The 22,029-nt window shown below is 36.8% G+C and overlaps 1 protein-coding gene across 2 annotated transcripts in view; it reads right to left on the bottom strand.

Annotated features, from left to right (window-relative positions):
- The window catches only part of LOC113229444 (max dimerization protein 1-like), a 578,146-nt gene that overhangs the window by 33,198 nt on the left and 522,919 nt on the right, over positions 1 to 22,029 (bottom strand). For both annotated transcript variants that reach the window (XM_026463034.1, XM_026463032.1), the window contains exon 5: positions 1,649 to 1,886. In XM_026463034.1, the coding sequence (XP_026318819.1) occupies positions 1,649 to 1,886 (238 nt within the window). The remainder of the gene's footprint in view (positions 1 to 1,648; positions 1,887 to 22,029) is intronic.

Below are 22,029 nucleotides of genomic sequence, written 5' to 3'. Positions count from 1 at the left end.
CTAAACAGAGTAATGTGTACTTTAAAGCTTAAAACATTTAAAACGCATTATTAACCGCGCTAAACTCATAAAGTATACCTATACAAAGATTTCATTAAGTCAAAAGTGCCATTTCAAACCTCATATTATGGAAAGAGACGACTGCAGAATGCTCTTAAAAGTTATATCAAAACTCCGCAGTTCAAGTTTAATTACAAAGTCGATTACTTGTTAGAATTTAACTCGAGAATAATTCAGGGCTGAGGTCGGGCCAAGGGGCGGCAAGATGAGATCTGAGACAATAGGAAACGAACATATCGGCTGTGTCGCCAGCGAACTTATGAAGAAACTAAGCCCTACAATCTCCTATTTACCCTAAACATTCAATAGAGATGCAAATATTTATTTTTACGAGGGACACATCAACATGCAAACGACGCGGCGGAGGGGCGCGGGGCGCGTCGAGACCGGGCGCGGCTAGATCATCATAAATACGACCCTGTGGCGAATCATGCAGCCAACGGGCGAATAAAGCGGCTTAATGAGACGACTAATCGCCCCAACAACTATTTATACGGTCAATAAAACTGGCTTGTTTACCATATCAATCGTATAAATGGTAATAAAAAGACGAAGCGGGATGCGGGGAGAAAGTTTTTCGAACGGTAACCGACAATGCTTCAGGAATTTATGTGCGTCCGCCGACCTAAGGAATAAGTGTGCTTCTGACAGTTAAATTGCGAAAGTTAATGCATAAATAAAAGGTAACAATATAGGCCGGGGAGGGCGACGCCGCCCGCGCCCTCTACCGCGTTAGAGCAAAACGATCGGCGCTCCTTTCAAAGGCCACGTCGCTTCTACGGGAAGCTTGTAAAGTACCAATTTCTACCGAACGCCTGTCAAACAAAACCTCACATTGAGCGATTCTAAAATATTCATCAGAATGTTCATTCAAAATTTAACGATGAACGAATGACACGTTTTACTGCGCTGATGAATGAACGTTGAGCCGGATTATGTTTGTCTGTGAGTCATTTGTATTCTAGACGGATCGCGTGTCTAAGATAATAACATTCCTACTACACGCTTTCACTAAATTAATGAGATGACTATGGCCTCTTTATATAGATTTAAATCTGTGATTATGTAAGGAAGCATGTTATTATAGGGCAAACAAAGATTTAGGCAAGTCACTGGAACGTTGGAAACACGTATCGATGAACCATTTTTCTTTGTTCCCAAATAAACTAAAGTAACAATACATATAGCTGCCTTTCACAGTGGTACCTATAATAAACAGTTCTCTGCCTCTACCATGAGTTTACTGTGACGGTTGTCGCCAGCTACCGCGTAAATTACTTCACAATTTTGTATGGGAAATTATACAGCGCCCACAGCGGTCAAGAAGAAACAATATTTCGTATACAAACAATTTACGCGGTCGCTGGCTATAACTGCAATTGAACAAGAGGTTAGCAGCAGTAAAGCTCCTCAGTAAGTGAGACCTGTTAAGCAGTGGGCATTACTGCGTTTCGGTTTTGAAGAGTAAGGATGCTGGGCGCAGTGGCAGCTGTCAGTTCTTTGCGATTCAAAGCTTTGAGTGGCATTGTAACTGTCATAGGTAGTAGTTGCTTACCACCAGGCGTATATAAAAACAAAGAAGACTTACCGCTCTCAGAAACAGAGGACGGCGAGCGATCCGCAGTAGATACCCCTGATGAGGACTCGAGCGAAGACAACGAATCCGCACGCGTAGCATGCGGGTGCGGCAGACTGGTCTCGCTAAGACTGCGCGTGGAGACGTCATGCGAGTTTCGCAGCTGAGCCAACCGCCGTCGCAAATAGCGCTGTTCCCGCGCCAGCTGCTCCTTATGACTCGAGTGTCGTTTCTCTCTCTCTTCCAAACTCTGTAACAATAGAAGATAAATAAAGATAAAGTAAAAGACGTTAGAGGAAGCAATATATTAGATAAATCGATTAGATAACAGATCCCTTAATCGTGCAGACGACGAGATAAATAATTTTGGCAATTATCATAAGAACGTTTAAAAAGAACGATCGCTTATTTCCTTCCGGTGATCTATGTCAATAAACATTATGTTGTCGAGCCACCGATCAGAAGAAAAGTAGTGATTCTAGAAAACAAATTACTGCGGAGCTTCCCTAACTTGGATATTCGATGTCTTGACAAAAAATCGCGTAAGAATAGACGTTAAGAGGGTCAACATATTTTTCTTCGTGACGAACTAAGCTGGGATGGGAGTCGACAGCGAATCAATCGCTATAGGAAATTGGACAAAGCACAAAAATCGTGACAATATTGAATGTCTAGCGAAGGTGATACTAAAGCTTAAGGCTTGTTATCAACAGTTGTTTAACACTGGAATCAGATTTAAATGGCTGGATACTTTTCATTCCAAATCAGTAATATTATAACTACATAAATTTGGATGTTGAAACTGTTTATTACTCAACCACGTCACAAACTACGGTAATTAAATTTAATGGGAAAATGCTTCTGTCCTGAATTAGAATAAAAAAATACATTGGTGAGTCGAAAATAATCAGGGTCAGGTATAATGTGACTTTGTGAATTGTGACTATTCAAATAACAAATAAAATACATTTTCCGAAGCACTTGAATTTTGGTTTAACAACACTATGAAGACAGACTGTCGACTAGAAGTGAGTAAAATTTTCAGTTTTTCAACCACAGAAGCGTCCAACGGTCGGGAGCGTCCCCCCCTGTCTCCCAGTCGGGAGGGGGGCTACATCACGCTATCGCCGGCGGCCGCAGATGAAATATCCCCTCGTAAATCTGCCAGAACTCACCGCCACGGACGTAACCTCCAACTGTACGAAGGACCACACATTGACATACACAAACTGTCAAAATTGTGGAAAATTATACCTTATAACGTGTATATAGTGTTGAAAATTGCAATAACGAAAAGTGGCAGTTTGTATGTAGACTCCGGCGTCTGGTGGCCTGTACGTGTATGAAAAAGTTATTTTGCAGCGGAAAATGGAAGAATAATAAGGTAATAAAGTGACATTTCGCGCTGACAGAGGCGCTCCTCAGTGGAGCTATAAATCTGGAATTGCTTAGTCAACAAGTAGGTCGAAAAGTGTGACCGCGATATTTGTGAAGGTCGGTGGAAACTTCTAGATTTAAATCCCTTTATGTAACGCGTAGTAGTGTAGGTGAATAACGGTTTTATCCAAACTTCGTAAATACATAGGGATTGATTTATTTCCATCTTGTTGGTGATATTGTGTGTTGTATTTATAGCATTCAATCAAATAGCTTTTTAATCTACCAACGCAAAAAGAGGGGAGTTGCGTTTTTTTTATTTTAATGCTGCTTTTATGGGAATGGTTATTGGTTATGTCTGATGAACATCGGTTCTGCTGTTTACAGTTCATCAGCTCTTTTCCCGGTTAGTGTAGAGATTTCAGTGAGAAAATGAATATTTATTAGCCGATTTAAAAAAAGGAGGAAGAGACTCTGAATTCGAATTTATTTTTAATTTGTATGTTTGTTACGCGATTGCGACTGCATTTCTGAACCGATTATCATGATTCTTATTTTGTTGGAAAGAGGGTACCTCAGTATTGGTCCCATTTAAATTTGAAGGAAATATACCACCTCTAAGGGTGGCAAACTTGCGGATGAATCCGATTTCGCGCACTTTCCGGTAACCGATTTAAATAGCTGCACAAGCAAATAGCTGTAATTCCACGAATTTTTGAGGTCAGTTTTTTTATAAAGAAGTTATTTATTAATATAAAGATCGAACGCAGAGAAAATTAATTGGATCCGTTTGGATTCGAACCAGCGTCTTCAGCATACCAGGCCTACGCTTGCCCAACTAAGCTACGAAACGAACTAGCAGACCCAACGAATTTTTCTATGTGCTGCAGATCTCTTTTTTTTCATTTTTTTTTCTTTTTTTCTTACAGTTAGTTCATTTCTTAACAAGTACTTACTATTTGTGTAGATTTTTTGTAGTAAACCGAGTATATTATTATATTTTTAGAAGCAGTAGAGCTCCTTGTGAAAGAGTTCGTCGAGGGAAGTACTGCTACTTTACCTATTTCTGCCGCCAAGCAGTAATGTCAGTATTACTGTGTTCTGGTTTGGAATAAATCACGTAAAAGAGACTTGTCAACTTATGTCTCAGGGTGACGGGCGCAGTGGCAGTGCCCTACTTGTTTTGCCTTGCCTTGACTTAAATAAATAAATAATAATAATGTGCTAGACACTCCCACTGTCTTGTCTAGACTAATTTGATTACTACAGGTATAGGTACCTGTAGAGTACTTGAGTACCAGAGTAACAGAACACCCAGATCAGAAAGAATTTAGAAAAGTTAATTTCCCAAGTCGGTCCTAATCGGTTCCGCATCTAGCGCCCACAGTGTAAACCGTTAGACGACCGAGGTCGTCGTGCCCAGCTCACCTATGCCCAGAAGTGGTATAATGTTGATGAATTGGTGTGATTATCTGGGTTATTTATTAATTACTGTTCTTATAAAACAATTTTTAGAGCGAACGTCGAGCGAAACATCAGGTAGACCTCAGCGTACCGAGTACATCCCTTAAAAAGGTCAGGTCAAAAGGACCACGAATGAATGTATGAAAAAAGTGATTAGAATATGGGAAGCGAAAGAGGTATGCCATGAGTGGAATTCCGTAGTCACTGCGTATTCGAATGAGAATTTCCGTTTCCGTATTCATATGTACATACAGTTTAATTTTATATGAATAAACTTTTCAATGCCAGAACAAAGTTTGGATACAAATTCGTTAATTTGATTAGTGGGCAAAGACGGTCTTATCGCAAAAAGCGATCTCTTCCAGACATCCTTTGAGGCAGAGGAAAGCCAGTTCGTCCAGGGAAGTACTGCCACCTTACCTATTTCTGCCGCCAAGCAGTAATGTCAGCATTACTACGTTCCGGTTTTGAAAGGTAAGAATGAGGGTAAAATTACAGGGATATGGAACTTGTCAACTCATGTCTCAGAGTGACGGGCGCAGTGGCAGTGCCCCTCAGATCTTTGCGCTTTACAGCCCTGAGGACACTGCAACTGTTATGGACAGGCGTAGTTTGCCATCTGGCGCACGACTCGTTCGCGCCGTCACCTAACTCGACAAATATATATATATAAATATATATATAAACTTATAATTTCTAATAAATATACAACATAAATACTGATTATAATATTTTTTTTATTTTATTCATTTAAATCAGGCAACATGACCCACTTAACGGGGTCGTGTGGCGCAATCTGGTTTCAGATAACCTGCCTCGGAATCGCTGATATATGACACACCGAAACTTCTCCATCATGAAGATCGACAGATGTTTTGTCGGCATTCTCACTACAAATGAATTAAAATTCACGTTGTGGCGGAACTCCAACCGCTTGACCCTCGGGGTGCTTTTGGCTTTTAGTCTGATGTACTCCACTATCCCTCAGTCTTCGTGGAGTTATGCAGTCGAGGAACCAACAGCCCCGGATGATACCTCGGCGAAACACGTATCGGGTATATTTGCTGGTGGTGTATGTGACTGAAGTTACGCTTGTGTTATTTATATTATTAATTTTTATTTAAAATTAACTGCCTGAAAAAATATTCAACCCAAGCGCAGCTATTTCGCACGAGTTAACCGTCACTGGGTTCCCGGAGTAGCGAATTAATTACTTCTATTTTTATTAATGCAGTCGCGGCAGGTACAGCAACGTCATCGGTATCGTTCGGTCATGTTGGTGCTGTGCCACGCAGGTTACGGCCAATATTTATTATGTCCTTTATCCTCACTTTCCTGTATTGAATAATCATATTCTACGATCAAATTGAACGATTTAATAAAAAAGGAGTTTCGCCACTGCCTTGGTAATACAGCTAATCCATCTTCTTTTGAAGTTGGTTTAAAAATACAGCCCAATACGACCCCCTACTTCGAATGTAGATTGGAAAAGTTTTAAAAAACCAATTAAATTATAACCGATACAGTCTGCGGCGATGTTTAAAATTCATCAGAGCACAATTTACATGATTATTTTGTGCGAGCGAGAGCTTTTGTTGCTCTTTGTATTTCTTTGAAACAAGACCCTTTTTTACATTTGTTAGGAGAATAAACGTAAACTTCATAATGGCTTCGGGAAGTATTTAGTATACTGTTAGTGGTATCTTTTTAGACCTCTATATTTCCACATTGACTAAGATCCACTCTAAAGTGGTTTTTAATAAGAAAGTACGGGTGTCAGGTGATGAACATCCATCTATCTCTTTCAAATTGTTTTTCTTTTTTGAAACTGTTTATTAATTTTTCCGAAAAATTTTGCACTGATGACCCGAGGTCCTGGTAATTATTGCTCTTTATTCTTTTCGCCAGCTCGCCTGCGGAGCCAGTCCTCTTGCTGGTGTGCTGGAGATAGAATGGGACTAGTGTGTAGACACGTGTGGCGTCCCACATCAGTGCCTTCCGTTTGCCATCAGTTCGTGACATGCCGCTTACGTCGAGGCTAAAGCCCAGCGGTTGATGTAGTTGATATTATATTGTATTGTATTTCATAGGTAGCCAACATAAACTTAAAATAGTCAAATTGGCGAATGTACACCACACGCATCATTTATAAAAATATTGATTAATTATCAATACAATGAAAAATTTCTTCGCCCTGACACGAGTCGAACCTACGTCTGTGCCAAACCAACTTCTCTACTCTAGGCGATCTACCAACTGAGCTACAGATCGAGTAAACAGACGTTACGAATTTTTCTCAGTGTTTTTTACAAATCTTTTGTATTGTTTTTATCGGTTTTTGTGCAATATCTCTCACGTAAAATTAAATACTGTTTTAACTCAAAAGTTATTAAATCGTAAAAACACGATTTGAAAGTAAAAAGAAAAATTTGTACCATTCAGTACTTTTTAAAATATTTTAATATTATCATGAATAAATAAAAATGATCCCATTGTTCCCGCAACAAGATTCAGTGAGTATTTTTTTGAATTTTCGAATTGTGTTTTCTTAATTCCATAATTTTTGAGTTACGACAGTATTATATTTGGTTTAACGTGCTGTGAGAGATCTATGAAGCTTCACTCAGCTGATTTTTAGAATTGATGAAATAACTCTAACGATCGCTCTTTATAAATTGATATGTAAATAATATAAAAAATAAAAATTCATATTTGATGAACTCTTTCACAAGGAACTCTACTGCTAATAAAATTGGTTGATAACTAATACCGTCTCAGCTTGCTGTGACCATTGAGCGTATAACCAGAAATAGAGATGAAACAAGGGCCATCCATCCCTGGCAACTCATCAGCCTTGACTTCAAATGAGCCTTATAACACTTTCGCTTGCACTAAAATCACAAATTAGAAAGTTGAAATAGTACAGCGCCAACAACTGACCTGTGTCTACGTCCTTGTACATTCCAAAAATGATATGTATTTATTGTAATAAAGATAATATCTCTAACTATGGCAAGCTGTTCCATTGGGTGGTGTGGGAAAAACAGCAAAACACCTAATTACGAAACAAACTGAATCACTTTTCATCGGTAATTAAATATTAAATATGTACATAGTTTTTCAATTTCCGTCTATTATAGCAAAGTTCTAGTTGAAGTGGTCGATTTAAAGTGAAACAATTGACGACACCCGTCAATTGTTTCGAATTCGGGCTAGCCATTCGGAGAGCAGTTGTCACCGTAATGATTTGGCAGAATAGTTTTCAAATAAATTAAAAGACATTTCGTCTCTGTTTCTGGTTATATATTCGTTGGCCGTGACCATGGAACTTGTAAACATTCCGAGACATTTGATTTGTTTGAGAATACAAATATACGCGATTTTACAATCGAAAAAAATCATTTTATCTCCAACTTTTACAAAATTAAATAATACGTTAATTTAACTCGAGTTGCTAACAAGCAGATATGAATGCAACAACTTTTGATTAGCAGCAGAAAAATTCTCTACAATACTGCATACAACAACGCCACTAACAAGCAAGAACCAAACAATAGAAAAAAATATAAAAGCCAGTATCAAACAGCGGGGAGTGCGCGACAGGAAACTAAGCTTGAATTTTTCTTCGTTTAATTTAAAAATTTAATTAAATTTTCCACTCATTTTTCTTTACTATAGTTGACAATATGAAAGTTTCATGTGACATTCCTCTGTACTGAGTTAGGAATATTTTATTAAAGAAATATAAATGAATACAAGATTTAAGAGTAAGTAGAAATTGACATTCTTACACTAACAACTTCACATCTTAACAGTCTTCCAAACAAACTCTGTCTAATTTGTTGAAATTTTAATATTAATATTAGTTTTCATATCCACATGTACTCTTTTTCGTAGTCTTTCTAAATAAACATTTTTACTTTGATTCATTACACTAAAACATATTCACAAACATAATTTTCACTTAAAGTTACACTTACATATATTTAAATACATGCATTTACATATTGAATAGGTACTTTAGATGCACTATTCACTCTTTATTACATTTATTATTTTAATGAACAATTTCCATTCTGGTCGTGTATTAGATCTTCACTACAAATAACTTCTAGATTTAGTACCTTTCGTTGTTTCTGACGCAAAATCAGCGCCTTAGGGAACTTAGGCATGTGCTGAGTCAGCGCTATTTCACTGCTATGAAAAAATGCATTATTCTGTATTTATGTTGTATTCAATCTGCATTTTTTTTATACCATCAAGTGACGGGACGATCAAGTCGTGCGCCTGATGGTAAGCTACGCGCCTGTCCATAACAGTTGCAGTGTCCTCAGAGCTGTAAAGCGCAAAGACCTGAGGGGCACTGCCACTGCGCTCGTCATCCTGAGACATGAGTTGACAAGTCCCTTATACATGTAATTTTGCCATCATTCTTACCTTTCAAAACTGGAACGCAGTAATGCTAACATTACTGCTTGGCGGCAGAAATAAGTAAGGTAACAGTACTTCCCTGGACGAACTCCTTCACAAGGAGCTCTACTACTAAATCATTATTTATTATTTGATAAATTATAATGCAAGTTTTTTTAATTTATACAATCCATTCGTATTTATACATTGGTACATTATGTCTCCAGCTCCGATTGGTTTTCCTCTGCCTCAAAGGATGTCTGGAAGAGATCGCTCTTAGCGATAAGACCGTCTTTGCCCACTGATCAAATTAACTCAGAGCTTTAAATCGCAAAGATCTGAGGTGCACTTCCACAGCGCCCGTCACCCTGAGACATAAGTTGTCAAGTCCCATGTGCCTGTAACTTCACCAGCACCCTTACCCTTCAAAACCGGAACACAGTAAAGCCAACATTACTGCTTGGCGGCAGAAATAGGTAAGGTGACGGTACTACCCAGGACGAACTCTTTCACAAGGAGTTCTATTGCTGCTAAAGATACTACATACTAGTGAATAAGGTGTTTATCTATCTATCTATCTATATATATCTATCATTTTATCATTACATTAATATAGTAAATTTTATTTATATTTAGTAGTAGTAGAGTTCTTGTGAAGTGGTACTGCCATCTTACCTAATTCATAATAAGGTGGCAACAATTCTGCTGTTCAGTAATTGCTCACATTACTGCGTTTCGGTTTTGAACGCCTTTGCGATTTAAAGCCCTGAGTGGCACTACAATTGCTATGGACAGGTGTGTCGCTTACCATCAGGCGCATAATTTGTTCGTCCCATCAATTGGTATCGTAATTAAAAAAAACAGTTTATGAAAACGAAATTTCTGTTAAGAAGGATAATATATTTTTCATGAAATATAGTAATAATACATTAATATTAATACGCGGAATAAAAGTATACAGGCTGAACTTGACAGGTCACAATGTCACAATTTATTTAAGAGTCTATATACATATATAGATATACTACCTCAGCTCGAATTAAAATTCGTCCCGTACTGCCTTTATTTCAGAATTAATTATGTTACAATCGCAATTGAAGCCATTTGAAAAATTAATATCGTATAGTATTCTATTTACTTCAGTTGATATAAAAAAAAAATTGCTATATATAAAGCTCCCACTGAATACAGTGGTTGTTCTTGTAAAATGTCGAGGTAAGTTTGTGTTTTTTTCTATCGTGAAAATATTAAGGAAACGTCTTCTCATACCAGTATATCCTAAAATTTACTTATATTTATTCCAAATTGATTGATTCGACACTTTTAAGGGACAATGTACACATGTATGCTTCTGTAATAAGGTTCCGGTCGATATTCAAAATATATCATCACAAGGTTTAAAAGTATAGTGAAACAAAAACTATAAACTGAATGTATTACACAGCTTCTGCGTTCTTGGAAGACAAGTCCATGGTAGAGATCCATATAGATCCTTCAGGTTATATGCGATCTATGAGATTTGAAACAAACATTGTAACTGTTAAATGTGAACAAATATCTACATACAAGAAAGACATCCGCATTCCGAATGGGTAGTTGAGTTTGATCAATGTGATAATTTCAAGTATAATTTGCTTACAAATCCAAATTATCTTTATTTCATGGGTAAGCAAATTACACTTCAAACCGTTATACTGATTAAACTCTATTGCTCATTCGTAAGGCAGATTCCGCTGAGAAGTATGAGTAAGAAACTCTAGGGGTTGCTCTTTTAAATATACATTTGAATACATTTACAATGTTATTTCAAGTTTTTTATATTGAGACTATCTGCAAGATTCAAACGGGTCAGTTCCAAGGATTTTTGTCATCCAAGTACGCAGAAGTTGTAACCTTTAATAGAAAGTTTTTTTTTCAATATAGTTTTAAACCTCGTAAATGGCATATTTTGAATATTGTCCGGAATCTTATTATAGAAGCTTATAACATTACCCCTTAAATGAATTTGTGACTGTGAAGATGAGTATCAAGAATAGCTAGTTTATATGCTTTTACTTATGGTAAACCATTGACTTACAATTATATGGACGTCGGGTCCGCGCTAAAAAGTGTCCGAACTTATAGGGCGTTAAAATCGTATACAGAGCGTCATTCACGCTTTAGTCTTCGTTTGTTCGACTGACAGTGAAGCAAGCAAAATTAGACATTACTGCGATGACATTACATTTTAAATTCAACGTTTTAGCTTTTTCATATTCCTTTACATGTCACTACGTTTAAATAGGTTGACTTGGGACATTTTTTTCGTGGTTTTTGTATTAGACCCGTCGTCTATTTATTTGTAAGTCAATGTGGTAAACAGATATTTTAGGTTTTATTGTATTCCGTAAAATATTTGAGGATATTTTTAATTTTATTGAATATTTTTTTGTGAAAATACTCCATTTGTTTCAAAGTCAAACAATCATTTATTCTGAAAACCAGCAAATTGGTGAGGCTGTTACTTTTTCTTTAACACTGATTTAGATTTTAAGCCACTATTTTAAGTTTTTATGTCTCGTTGTAGTGTTGAAGAATAAAGTCTTTTTATTTATATTCCGTGGGTGAAATAAATGTAGACTTGAAATTTTTTTTTGGTGTTTGTTATTAAACACAAATCCTTCGGACCGACTGCACTCGAACCAGCGTCTGTCGCTTCAACGTGGCTGCTGCTGTACTAATTGTGCTACGAATTAAACCAGTCGTTCTTATGAGTTTCTCTGTGTGCTTGTTGCGGGTAATTGTATTAGTATTTCTCTCCTCTGTTGATATGGTTCGGGAAACTAGGGTAACTTTCCCTATCGGAAATCGGAGAGTAAACATTTAAAAAATATCTCACAATTTTCCCTCTTTTATTTCCAAGCAATACTTAACCCATCACGTAAGTTGATAGTGACGTCATTACCCCGTCAGCCGATGACTGCGACAAATTATACCTTCGCTCATAAAACCCCGGCGTATTGATTCCTAGCTGAACACAGGATGTGTAGAAATGGCGAGAGTTTTTTAGAAAAGTTTTTAGTGGCAATTGGGCCCCTTGTGTTGGTCCAAGGAAGTACTGCCAACGTATCTATTTCTCATTACTGCGTTCCGGTTTTGATGAGTAAAATGAAACTACGTGCACATGGGACTTGTCAACTTTATGCCTCTGGGTGACGGCCGCTGTAGCAGCGTCTTGGAGATGTAAAGCTCCGAGTGGCCTTTTAACAGTAATGAGTACGCGTGTAGCTTACCACCAGACGCACGACATGTTCTTCGCGTCACTTGAAATATATATATATAAAAAGGAATAGATTATGTTAGTTTATGGTTATCTAAAGCTAGCTAGATTTATTATTTAAATTTTTATTGAATTGATATTCAATTATTTTTTGTGAAATTACTCCACTAGTTTGTTATAATTATTAACACAAAGATCATATTAATACATAGATAAAAATTTAATTAATACAGTGAATAGCGACATCTCTCGCCAGGACTGGTAGCTGTAAAGGTACTAACTGGGTGATAAATCTGTCATAGATTTCTCATAGATGGCGCTACGACTAAAAAGTCGTTGAAAGACCAAGTACGAAGACACGACGCAAGCACATAGAAGAATTCGTGAGGTCCGTTGGTTCGTTCCGTGGTTTAGTTGGTATAGCGTCTGGCACGGTATGCTAGAAGACGTCGGTTCGAATCCGACCGGATCAAAGGAATTTTTTCTGAGTGTTCGATCTTTGTATTAATAATTATAATAGATTTTTTATTATTTCATTATTATTACCCTTTTGTTAATGTGCACTTTTTTCAAAAATTTTTTTATCTTTGATATAATTAACTGTGCCGTCTACATTAGTTGATCTAGGAATAAATTATAAATGAACTGCATTCAATGTAACACTATCATTATGTTTAACTATATTAAATTAATATGGGATAGACAAAAATAATATGTGGTCCTCTATTTTCATACAGGTCAAATCACGTGCGCCCTCCGTTCAATAGGTTAGGTTAGTATACGAAACAGCAAATTTCCGAACATGGTTTCAGGTTTTTTAATGGTCGTTTGTCTTAGTTTTGCGGCTCAACATAAAACTATCAAAGTTAATTTATAGAAATCAAACATATTAGCTCAGAACACATTAAATATACATTTATATACATTTATATATAGATTTAATGTATTTTATGTCTCAGAGAAAAAAGATAAATCAATAAAAACGATGACCGGTTAGATTTTTTGCTGCTTTTGTAAATTTAAAGTGATCATTTATTTAAAGACATGCCTTTCTTATTTAATAAATAAATACTTGTTTAAAGACTACACCAAAATTTGGCTTATCTTCAGTCGTAAAACTCAAAGCGTCGAGATATTAGAAAGGTACACACACAAAGATACATTTATTAGAAAAGCTCCGTGCTCAACACCCCTGTGTTCTGTTGACGGTACTGCTTTAGACTTTAGATAGTCTTGTCGTAAACAACATGAGTTGAATTTAAATCTTAATTGTAAAGGGAGATGTGGTATTTTACGTTATCATGTTGCAAGGACACCCTGCCACAAATCAATTTTATAAGTTGCATGTATGTAAGGGACGTAATGGTGTAGTTGTCAACAAATAATTTTGTCGCTTTATGTAGATATAAAGAAAATTCTGGACTATTTATGTAGGCATCTACAAGTGTAGTTTTAAAGTTTACCACAATTCGAATACAGATTGTAATATACGTCGATTCTATCAAAAACTTATAAAGTTAAGGTCATCCAATTTCGAGTATGGTTAGATAAATAAATAATGCATTTATTCAGCACTTGAGTAAACAAGCTTTATACGCGTCATGGTACGAAAAGTCAATGTAAGGTTTTAGCTTTTCGTACCATGAGGCGCTTAAAGTAAGCTTATTATAATGTTAAAACTATGATGTTTTATTGGTAGCTTTGTGACTATTCATTATCTGAATTCAACTATGACGCTACTTTGACATTAAAGCAATGATATCTATGTGCTAGCGTGCCATTAAACTATTTTGTTCTTATCTCAAATTTAGCAATCTTAAAATAGTTACTCGGACGCAGTGGAAACAATATTATTTTCAAATATATTGTCTAAATATTGATTGGTGATGATTAAAAGTTATGTTTAACTTATTTATTTACATAAATCTCTTCAATATTGTCTTTTTTTTTTTTAATAGCACATGAGAAATAATTTCTCGTTAAATAAAACGACGCGATGTTTATTTCGTGACGACACTAACAGTTGACATTAGACTAATTCCGATTTCACAACGTGATAATCACAGCACTGCTTATTACATTTATTTTCCTTCATGAAAATCAGGAAAAATAATTGAAAACGCAATTTTAATAGATTTGATTGTTACATACTTTTTTTTGGGAGTTAAAATTCGGTGAATGCAAAGAATATAATGACTATAAGTACATTATATTACGACAGGACGATTCAGACCATCAAAAAAGAAAGAGATGGTATTATGCAGTACAAGGAATAGACAATCTTGGGAAATCATTCGTTCTTCCCACCTTTTATCAGTAATACATTACATGGTTGATAGGTTTGTCATGATACGAATATGAGTAATATTTTAATAGGCTTACAATAAGCTTACATTGAAATAAGATTGTTTTTTTGAAAGGTTATAGTAGGCCCCTTGATCTAATGGTTTAGGATTCCCTATGTCAAAAACTAACAATAAACGCGCAACCATGAAACATCCTGTACGCTATCACATGACATAAATGACATAATTCAGAGCCGTCTGAAAGGCTTTGACGGGAAATCGATGACGCACGGTTCACCCGAGTCTATAGAGTCAGCAGGAAACATACTGTATGATATAGAGGCAAATTTGGACTTAGGTAAATAACTCTAGTGACTTATATAAGATATATATTTCTGTGAGTTTCCCCGTTATGAATACTGTCGTAGCTAGGGGTCACGTAGAAAGTGAATAGGGTTTACATTTAGGCGAAACGCTCCTGTTTGTTGGTTTATTACATTGTGACATCACTGTTGTGTTCCTGGTAAAAGTGATTGTTATAACAAATAATTTTCTAAACTATTAATATTAGTTACGATTTGACTTTAATCTTCGGATGTCTCAGAGCGGTTCACTCTCCATGGTGACGGTTTAACTGGCATGCGGTAGTTGATAGTTTTAAAGGCATATCTGTCTATGTTTTTCATTATCGACTTCATCTCGGTTTTTTGCGGTGTTACCTTTGTTAGAGATTCTTAATTAGAGATATCATTTAGTGATTAATAATGAATAATGTAAACGAAATTTTTTTTTATCAAGTTGTGCGACGAGCATTTATTATTATAAAGCAATAGAATTTATAATTGCATATCAAGAAAAAATATAGAAACAGCAATAGAGTACTAAGCAGGTCTGATTGGTTTGTGTCTGACTCTTCAGCTGTGACAATGAAACTTGTAAAAAAAAAGAAAAAAAAAGAAAAACAAATATATAATAATTATATGCAAAGACAACTACAAGAATTCCTTGGTCTCAAACTAGGGAATTCACTCCGGGGCGACGCCTCTAGTCAGCCGCTGGTAGCTATAAAGGTACCTGGCTGAGTGAAGAAAAACTTTCATAGATTTGTCGCAAATGGCACTACGGCAACAAGTCACAACAAGCACATAGAAAAATTCGTTGTATCTGCTGGTTCGTTTCGTAGCTTAGTTGGGAGAGCGTCGGCTTGGTATGCTGAAGATACTGGTTCGTACCCAGCCAGATCCGGGAATGGAACCCGGGACCTTCTCGTCCAGCGTTCATAGTGCAAATAGTTGCGCCACCGTGGTCGTCGTAAACATAAACGATTTAAATGCAAAAAAATAGTCTCAATTCCCAAAATGTAGTTAAGTTAGGAATTTATAGATTCAAACTGCCGATTTCTTATTTGAAAAGCAACCGTTCTTCACTACACTATCACCGCTCTAAACTATAAATACTGTTAGTTCTGAACTTGGCCTTATTTTCGCGTGCATTAGGCTTTGGCGAGATATCAAGTAACATAGCTAGACTTCTACAGATAGAATGACATAGTGGAATATGAGTCTAAACAAGCTCTGGGGCTTAATGCCTCGTAAAACGTGAAGTGTCTGAAGTTCGCTATCGAGCCGGCTTATCGAGGCAGACGCGGCCGAGGCAAGGCAGACGCAAATTTAGACGCGGTAGGGTTACGTTTATTTTCAACTCAACGAAAAATGAGGGGTGTTTTAAGCTCGACATTTTATAGTACGAAGGTCTTTTTTTGTCTATGGCATCAAAACTCCTGAACGAATAAACCGGATAGCGGGCTTTACACAAATACTCTATAGCGCGTGATACAGCATTCGCTCGCGATTGAGCGCGAGTGTAAAGACAAAAAAATTGCAATTACAAAAATATTGGAATAATGAGTTGCCGATTTAATTTCTGTAGAATCGATAATAGTAAAATGGCAACACAAGCGGCTGTGAAGGAGGAAGCATTCGAATGTGCAGACTCTAACCGACTTAATCTTCTTTTTGTTAAAAATATACGCATTTACGTGATATAAGGGAGTATCTATTAAGTGTGTTACTTCATCATAAACACCAAAACAAAAAAAGACACTCCCATTTACTATGAAATGGCTGCCTTTTTTTTTAGTGGTAGGTGGTAGGACTGTATACATAAAATCCAACAAAACTAAGTGAGACTGTTCATAAGGGCGGCATTAGTACAAGGGCAGGAAAATAATGCGACGCTCCATTGAAAATACTCGTCAATTTTTCGCAAATATTAAATATAGCTATTTCGGCCGCTAAGCTCAACTTATGACTCGGGGTGACAGGCGCAGTGACAGTGTCCCTCAGATCTTTGCGATTTAAAGTTCCGAGTGACACTACAACTGTTATGCACAGGCGTGTTGCTTACTACCAGGCGCACGACTTGTTCGTCCCGTCACTTGTTATCATCAAAAAACAAAAATAAAAATGTTGACACTAGGTCTTAAAATATAAAGACTCAGTTAATCCTGTTGGATCTTATGAAGCACTTCTGCCCTCCTAGTTTAACTCCTAAATCAAATGATCTTGGGGTACCTAAATTGGTATAATTACTACTGGCAACACATACCAGCTTCAAAACGTCTTTATGGCAACCCTATCCGTAAGTCGAGGCTCATTAAAACGGGCGGAACGTAATCGCGGATTTACGACCGCGACACTGTTCCGCTATATGTATATTATATTACTAACATTTGCGCATCACTATCTCACATACTCGTGGGAGGGAGAGCTTTATTGAGTACTATAAAGCACATTTTCGAATATTGCAAGGCTTTTAAGTACAAGTTCTTTTGTTAACTTTCCGTTCATAAGAACAAACTGAATACCACGTAAACAAAATGTTTATTATCGCTATAATACTAGATTTTTTATTCGTAGAACAACAAATATAGAACTCGTAGATCTTAGTGCGGCGTAGCTCCGTAGCAGTAAATTAAACACATTTAAGAAACCACTGCTGGAATCTATGATAATGCAGGCGCATTTATTCGACTAAGGCAATTTATTCGTATAAACAATTTATTCTTGAGTCCGCACTCCGTAGTCCGTCTTATTAATATGCAGGTCTAATTAAAAGGCGAGCCGTAAAGTGCTGTAGACGACCGTTGTTACTGGAGTTTATTTCTTTGTATACTGTGCCTCTACCACAAGTTTACTTGTCGTTAGAGACCGCGTCGGCTCTAGTGGTTACAAAAGGAATTGAAATTTTCATATTTAATAACTTACGCTTGCCATTATCGACATTACAACATCATGGTAGAGGTAATGGGAGTCAATTCTCGTATGCATTATCGCAGTATTAATTTTGAAATATGGTTTAAATTTAGCTGTAGTTTTTTTTTGTTATATATACCAAGTGACAGGACAAACAAGTCGCAGTGCCACTTAATGCTTTCTAATAACAAAGATTGAGAAAAATAAAGAAAGAAAATTCACCAACACCCTTACCATTCAAAACCAGAAAACAGTAATGCACACGTTACCGTTTGGCGTAAAGTGGCAGTACTTCCCTGGATGAACTCTTTCACAAGGAGCTCCATTGCTACTAATTCAATCTCCGACTTATGCATTGAAGGGAAAACACCTTGCATTGCAGCTTGTATTTCTTCTGCCGCCAAGCAGTACTGTCGCCGTTGCTGTATACCGGTTTCGAAGGGTAAGAGTGCTGGTGAAATTACAGGCACATGGGACTTGTCAACGTATGTCTCAGGGTTGACGGGCGCAGTGGCAGTGCCCCTCAGATCTTTGGGATTTAAAACTCTGAGTGGTACTGCAACTGTTATGGACAGGCGTGTAACTTATAAGGCGCACGACTTGTACGTCCCGTCACTTTATATTATAAAAAAATCATTTGTTGCGTACTTTCTACATTGAAATATCCACCCCTTTGTACAGTATTAACTACATCCTTTTGCTGTGCAGAGATCTCCTCTAAGAAGAGCCCTTATTATTTATTACAATGGAATGTTGCCAAATTGCAACATTCCATTAGTATTACTTGTAAATTTTGCGTTCGCCCACCGGATTATACTCTAAGCTCTAAAAGGTTAAATATACTTATATTCATTAAGTCTGGTGACATAACTCCGCGTCCACTAGGAAACATACAAATTGCCTTACCAGGATCGCCGGATATGCACAAATTAGATTCAAACAAACATCAACCTTATATATCTGTGACGGAAAGTAGATTTTTGAAAAAGGTAATCCGATGCAAAAGGTCAATAACAAAAACTCTTCTGTTTAATACAGATAACTAATGTATTGTTTTCCATATAGATAATAGGAAAACACCCCTAATCTAATCCATCAAAAGTACATTTTAAGCCGTTACGAAGACCACACCTTGTTCCAGGTCGGTCCTCACAGGAGACTTCCCGCTCAACGTCGTCGCTGCCGCCGTCGACATCTCATAAACAGATAACACACGCGGTGTGCTTATCCTAAAGCAAGGACAGGTCTATAAGCAAAATTACTCCTTTAAATTGACATTAGAGCTTACAGCTATTAAAATGATGACAGTTTTAATAGATACGAAAGCTACAGAGGCAAGCGTCACGTACGTCAAGGACATTAAAATTAAATAAATGGTTACAATACATATACTTTAAATCCTCGATTAAAACCAAAATTCTTAAGTTTCCGCGATAGTTACATCGTAAAGTTTTTTTCAAAAAGTCAGACATGACAAAGGAATGTGTGAAAAGCTGAAAACATTGGTTTGTTTCATAGTAGTTTCATTTCCAAAATACAATATATCTCTTCTTTTCACTTTACGTAGTCGGGTACAATGAACTGTGATATACAGTTGAGAATTAATGACACATTTCCGTTAACAGCGTATCAGGTTCCACGGAGTACGTTTAGTTATAACATCCACATTTAACGAGCAGTTGCATTACAGTCAGGAGCTTTTCATGGTACAAATACTGACCATCAGCCTTTTAAAATTCATTGTGTGATGTTTGTATTAAAGTATAATGTTATTTAAAAAGCATTGAGGGATTCATCATAAACACATGATGAAGGTTTTTTTATGGAAGTGTCGGGACGAACAACTCGTGCGCACTGCAAAGCTTTAAATCGTAAAGATCTGAAGGGTATTGCTACTGTTCCCGTCAACCTGAGACATAAGTTGACAAGTCCCATCTGGTAAAGGTAAAGTGGCAGTACTATCCTGGACGAACACTTTCACAATGCTCTACTGCTACTAAATTACTTTCTTTTGTTTTATAGATTTTTGAAATTTATAAATAAACCCTCACCTTAAAAAAACAGAAGAGCATTTGGGACATAGGCTGCAACTGTACGAAATTTGTAGTCGAAAATATTTTCAAGAAATACCAAATATGTCTCAACAATTTCTACGCGGGAGAGACTCGTTTGAAAGCCCGAACAAGTAGACAGGCACTCATTGTTTCCGCAGCGCGGCGGCGTCGGCAGCGGTCTTGTCAAATTGTCAATAATAACGCTGCTCCGCTTCCTCTCCACGACTCTAGAGCTGTTACTTATTGATGTCGATTCGGGAAACGCGAAGTGAACTTAATTTATATTAGTGCATCTGTCTCTTTCGTTATCTACCCGAAAAGGACACAGAACATTACATTTTAGTTCAAAGCTGTCTATTTCCATAGGCGTTCTATAGAATATATTTTGGTGTACTCATGGGTGCCATCAGCTTATCCCGCCCTCTTTTACCATCGGAAATTCAGACATACGGCGGGAAATCTTCCTTGCTTGGTCGATATTCCCTTTAGGCGTACTAAGCGCTTTTCGTCATATTTTATTATGCCCACAGCCCAGGAATGGCATAAACCGAGTATTAGGAGAGTTAATGTGCGATTGAACAGGCTTCTTCTGGTAAGTGCCACTCAGAGCTTTAAATCGCAAATATCTAATGGGCATTGCACTGCGCCCGTCATCCTGAGACATAATTTGATAAGATTAATGTGCTTGAAATTTTATCAAACCTGTAACGTTCATATTACCGCTTGGTGGTAGAAATAGATAAGATGGCAGTACTTTCCTGAACGAACTATTTCGTAAGGAGCCCTACAGCTACAAAATTACATGCATTATCTTACGAGTTAACTCATAAGCAGCTGTCAACATTTTACAGCTCTAAACATCATTTCATTATTATATTATTAATAGCAAAAGCCACAATTATACTGCAATTATAATTTGCATCTGCACGAATTAACACTTTTCCCATATTTTTATTTTTAAAGATCCATTACTCCAACATCAGCGCTAAATAACTACAAGCCGCTATAGATAAAGCTGCAAATTTTCGGTAGGAAATGATAACACAAGAAAAAGCAGAAAATTATTTGATTGTGTTATGTTAGTGTCACTTGGAATAAATATATTATTCGAGATATTCATATGAGCCATAACTCATCTCACTCTCCTATCCGTTAAGATACAGCACATTTTGTAGCATTTAGCTGTAAAAATAGCAAATTCATGTTCACGACAATTATTATTGACTTTAATATTGTATCTTTATAATTTGTCCATGCTTATTCAGTCTACCGTTACGATCTGGAAATTCGGGACATAAAAAATATTTAACGGGACATAAAACCGCAGCCCTAGTTTAAAATTCGGAGGCGCACACCGAAAACGTGCTCGAGTATCTCCTGTCTTATCTTAGGACGAATCTCTCCAATTACAATGTACTATCACGATCTGGGTATTTATAATTTTGTTTTTCTCATTTTTAAATTGTATCCTGCTACTGGGTACGTAACGATTATAAGATGTCGTAGTGATAAGTTTAAGCACTTTAAGTACATATATATAATTAGTATCTTACATATTTTATCTAGTAAATATTTAAGACGGCTGGGATGCATAAAGGCTAACAGCTATTTTCCCCAATCATGATTAATAATATAAGAGAGTGGGATACCAAGAGAGTTGCGAGTGGAGGAAGGAAAGGGACGTCAGGAGAGTAGCGGATGAATGTCTCTACCTTCTCTGAATATACACTATTTGGGATATTAAATACAATAGGTAAAGGTCGTAGCGAAAGTTAGATAATTAAGGTCAAAGGCCACCATTGAGTCAATGGGAAAATATTGCAGAACTATTAATTAGTAACAAACCGACATTCCACTTAGTTCCAAGGAGGAAGTTAGTTATAATTATTAATACAAAGTTCAAACAAAAAATAAACTTCTGTCGATCTGATAGGACTCGAATCGGTATGCCAAACTAGGGCCAGCTACATTAGAGGTACAGATCGAGTCAGCAGACCTCGTAAATTTTTTTTTATGATACCTTGTGACTTGACGTACAAGTCGTATGGCTGGTGGTCAGCGACACGCCTGTCCATAACAGTTACAGTACAGCTCAGAGTTTTAAATCGCAAATATCTGAGTGGCACTGTCCTACAGCAGAAATAGATAGAAGCAGTACTTCCTTGGACAAACTTTTCACAAGGAGGTCTACTGCTACTAAATTTGAATTTCTCTATGTGTTTGTTACAGATCTTTTGTTTTGGGTGTCGACTTATATCGCCGTAAGCGACACCAGTCGGAGACTTGTGTA

Source organism: Hyposmocoma kahamanoa, unplaced genomic scaffold, assembly GCF_003589595.1.
Source record: "Hyposmocoma kahamanoa isolate Upper Pololo Valley unplaced genomic scaffold, ASM358959v1 62, whole genome shotgun sequence".
NCBI classification, from domain to species: Eukaryota; Metazoa; Arthropoda; class Insecta; order Lepidoptera; family Cosmopterigidae; genus Hyposmocoma; species Hyposmocoma kahamanoa.
Note: the sequence above shows the minus strand (reverse complement) of the source record. Positions and strands in the feature narration are given on the sequence as shown.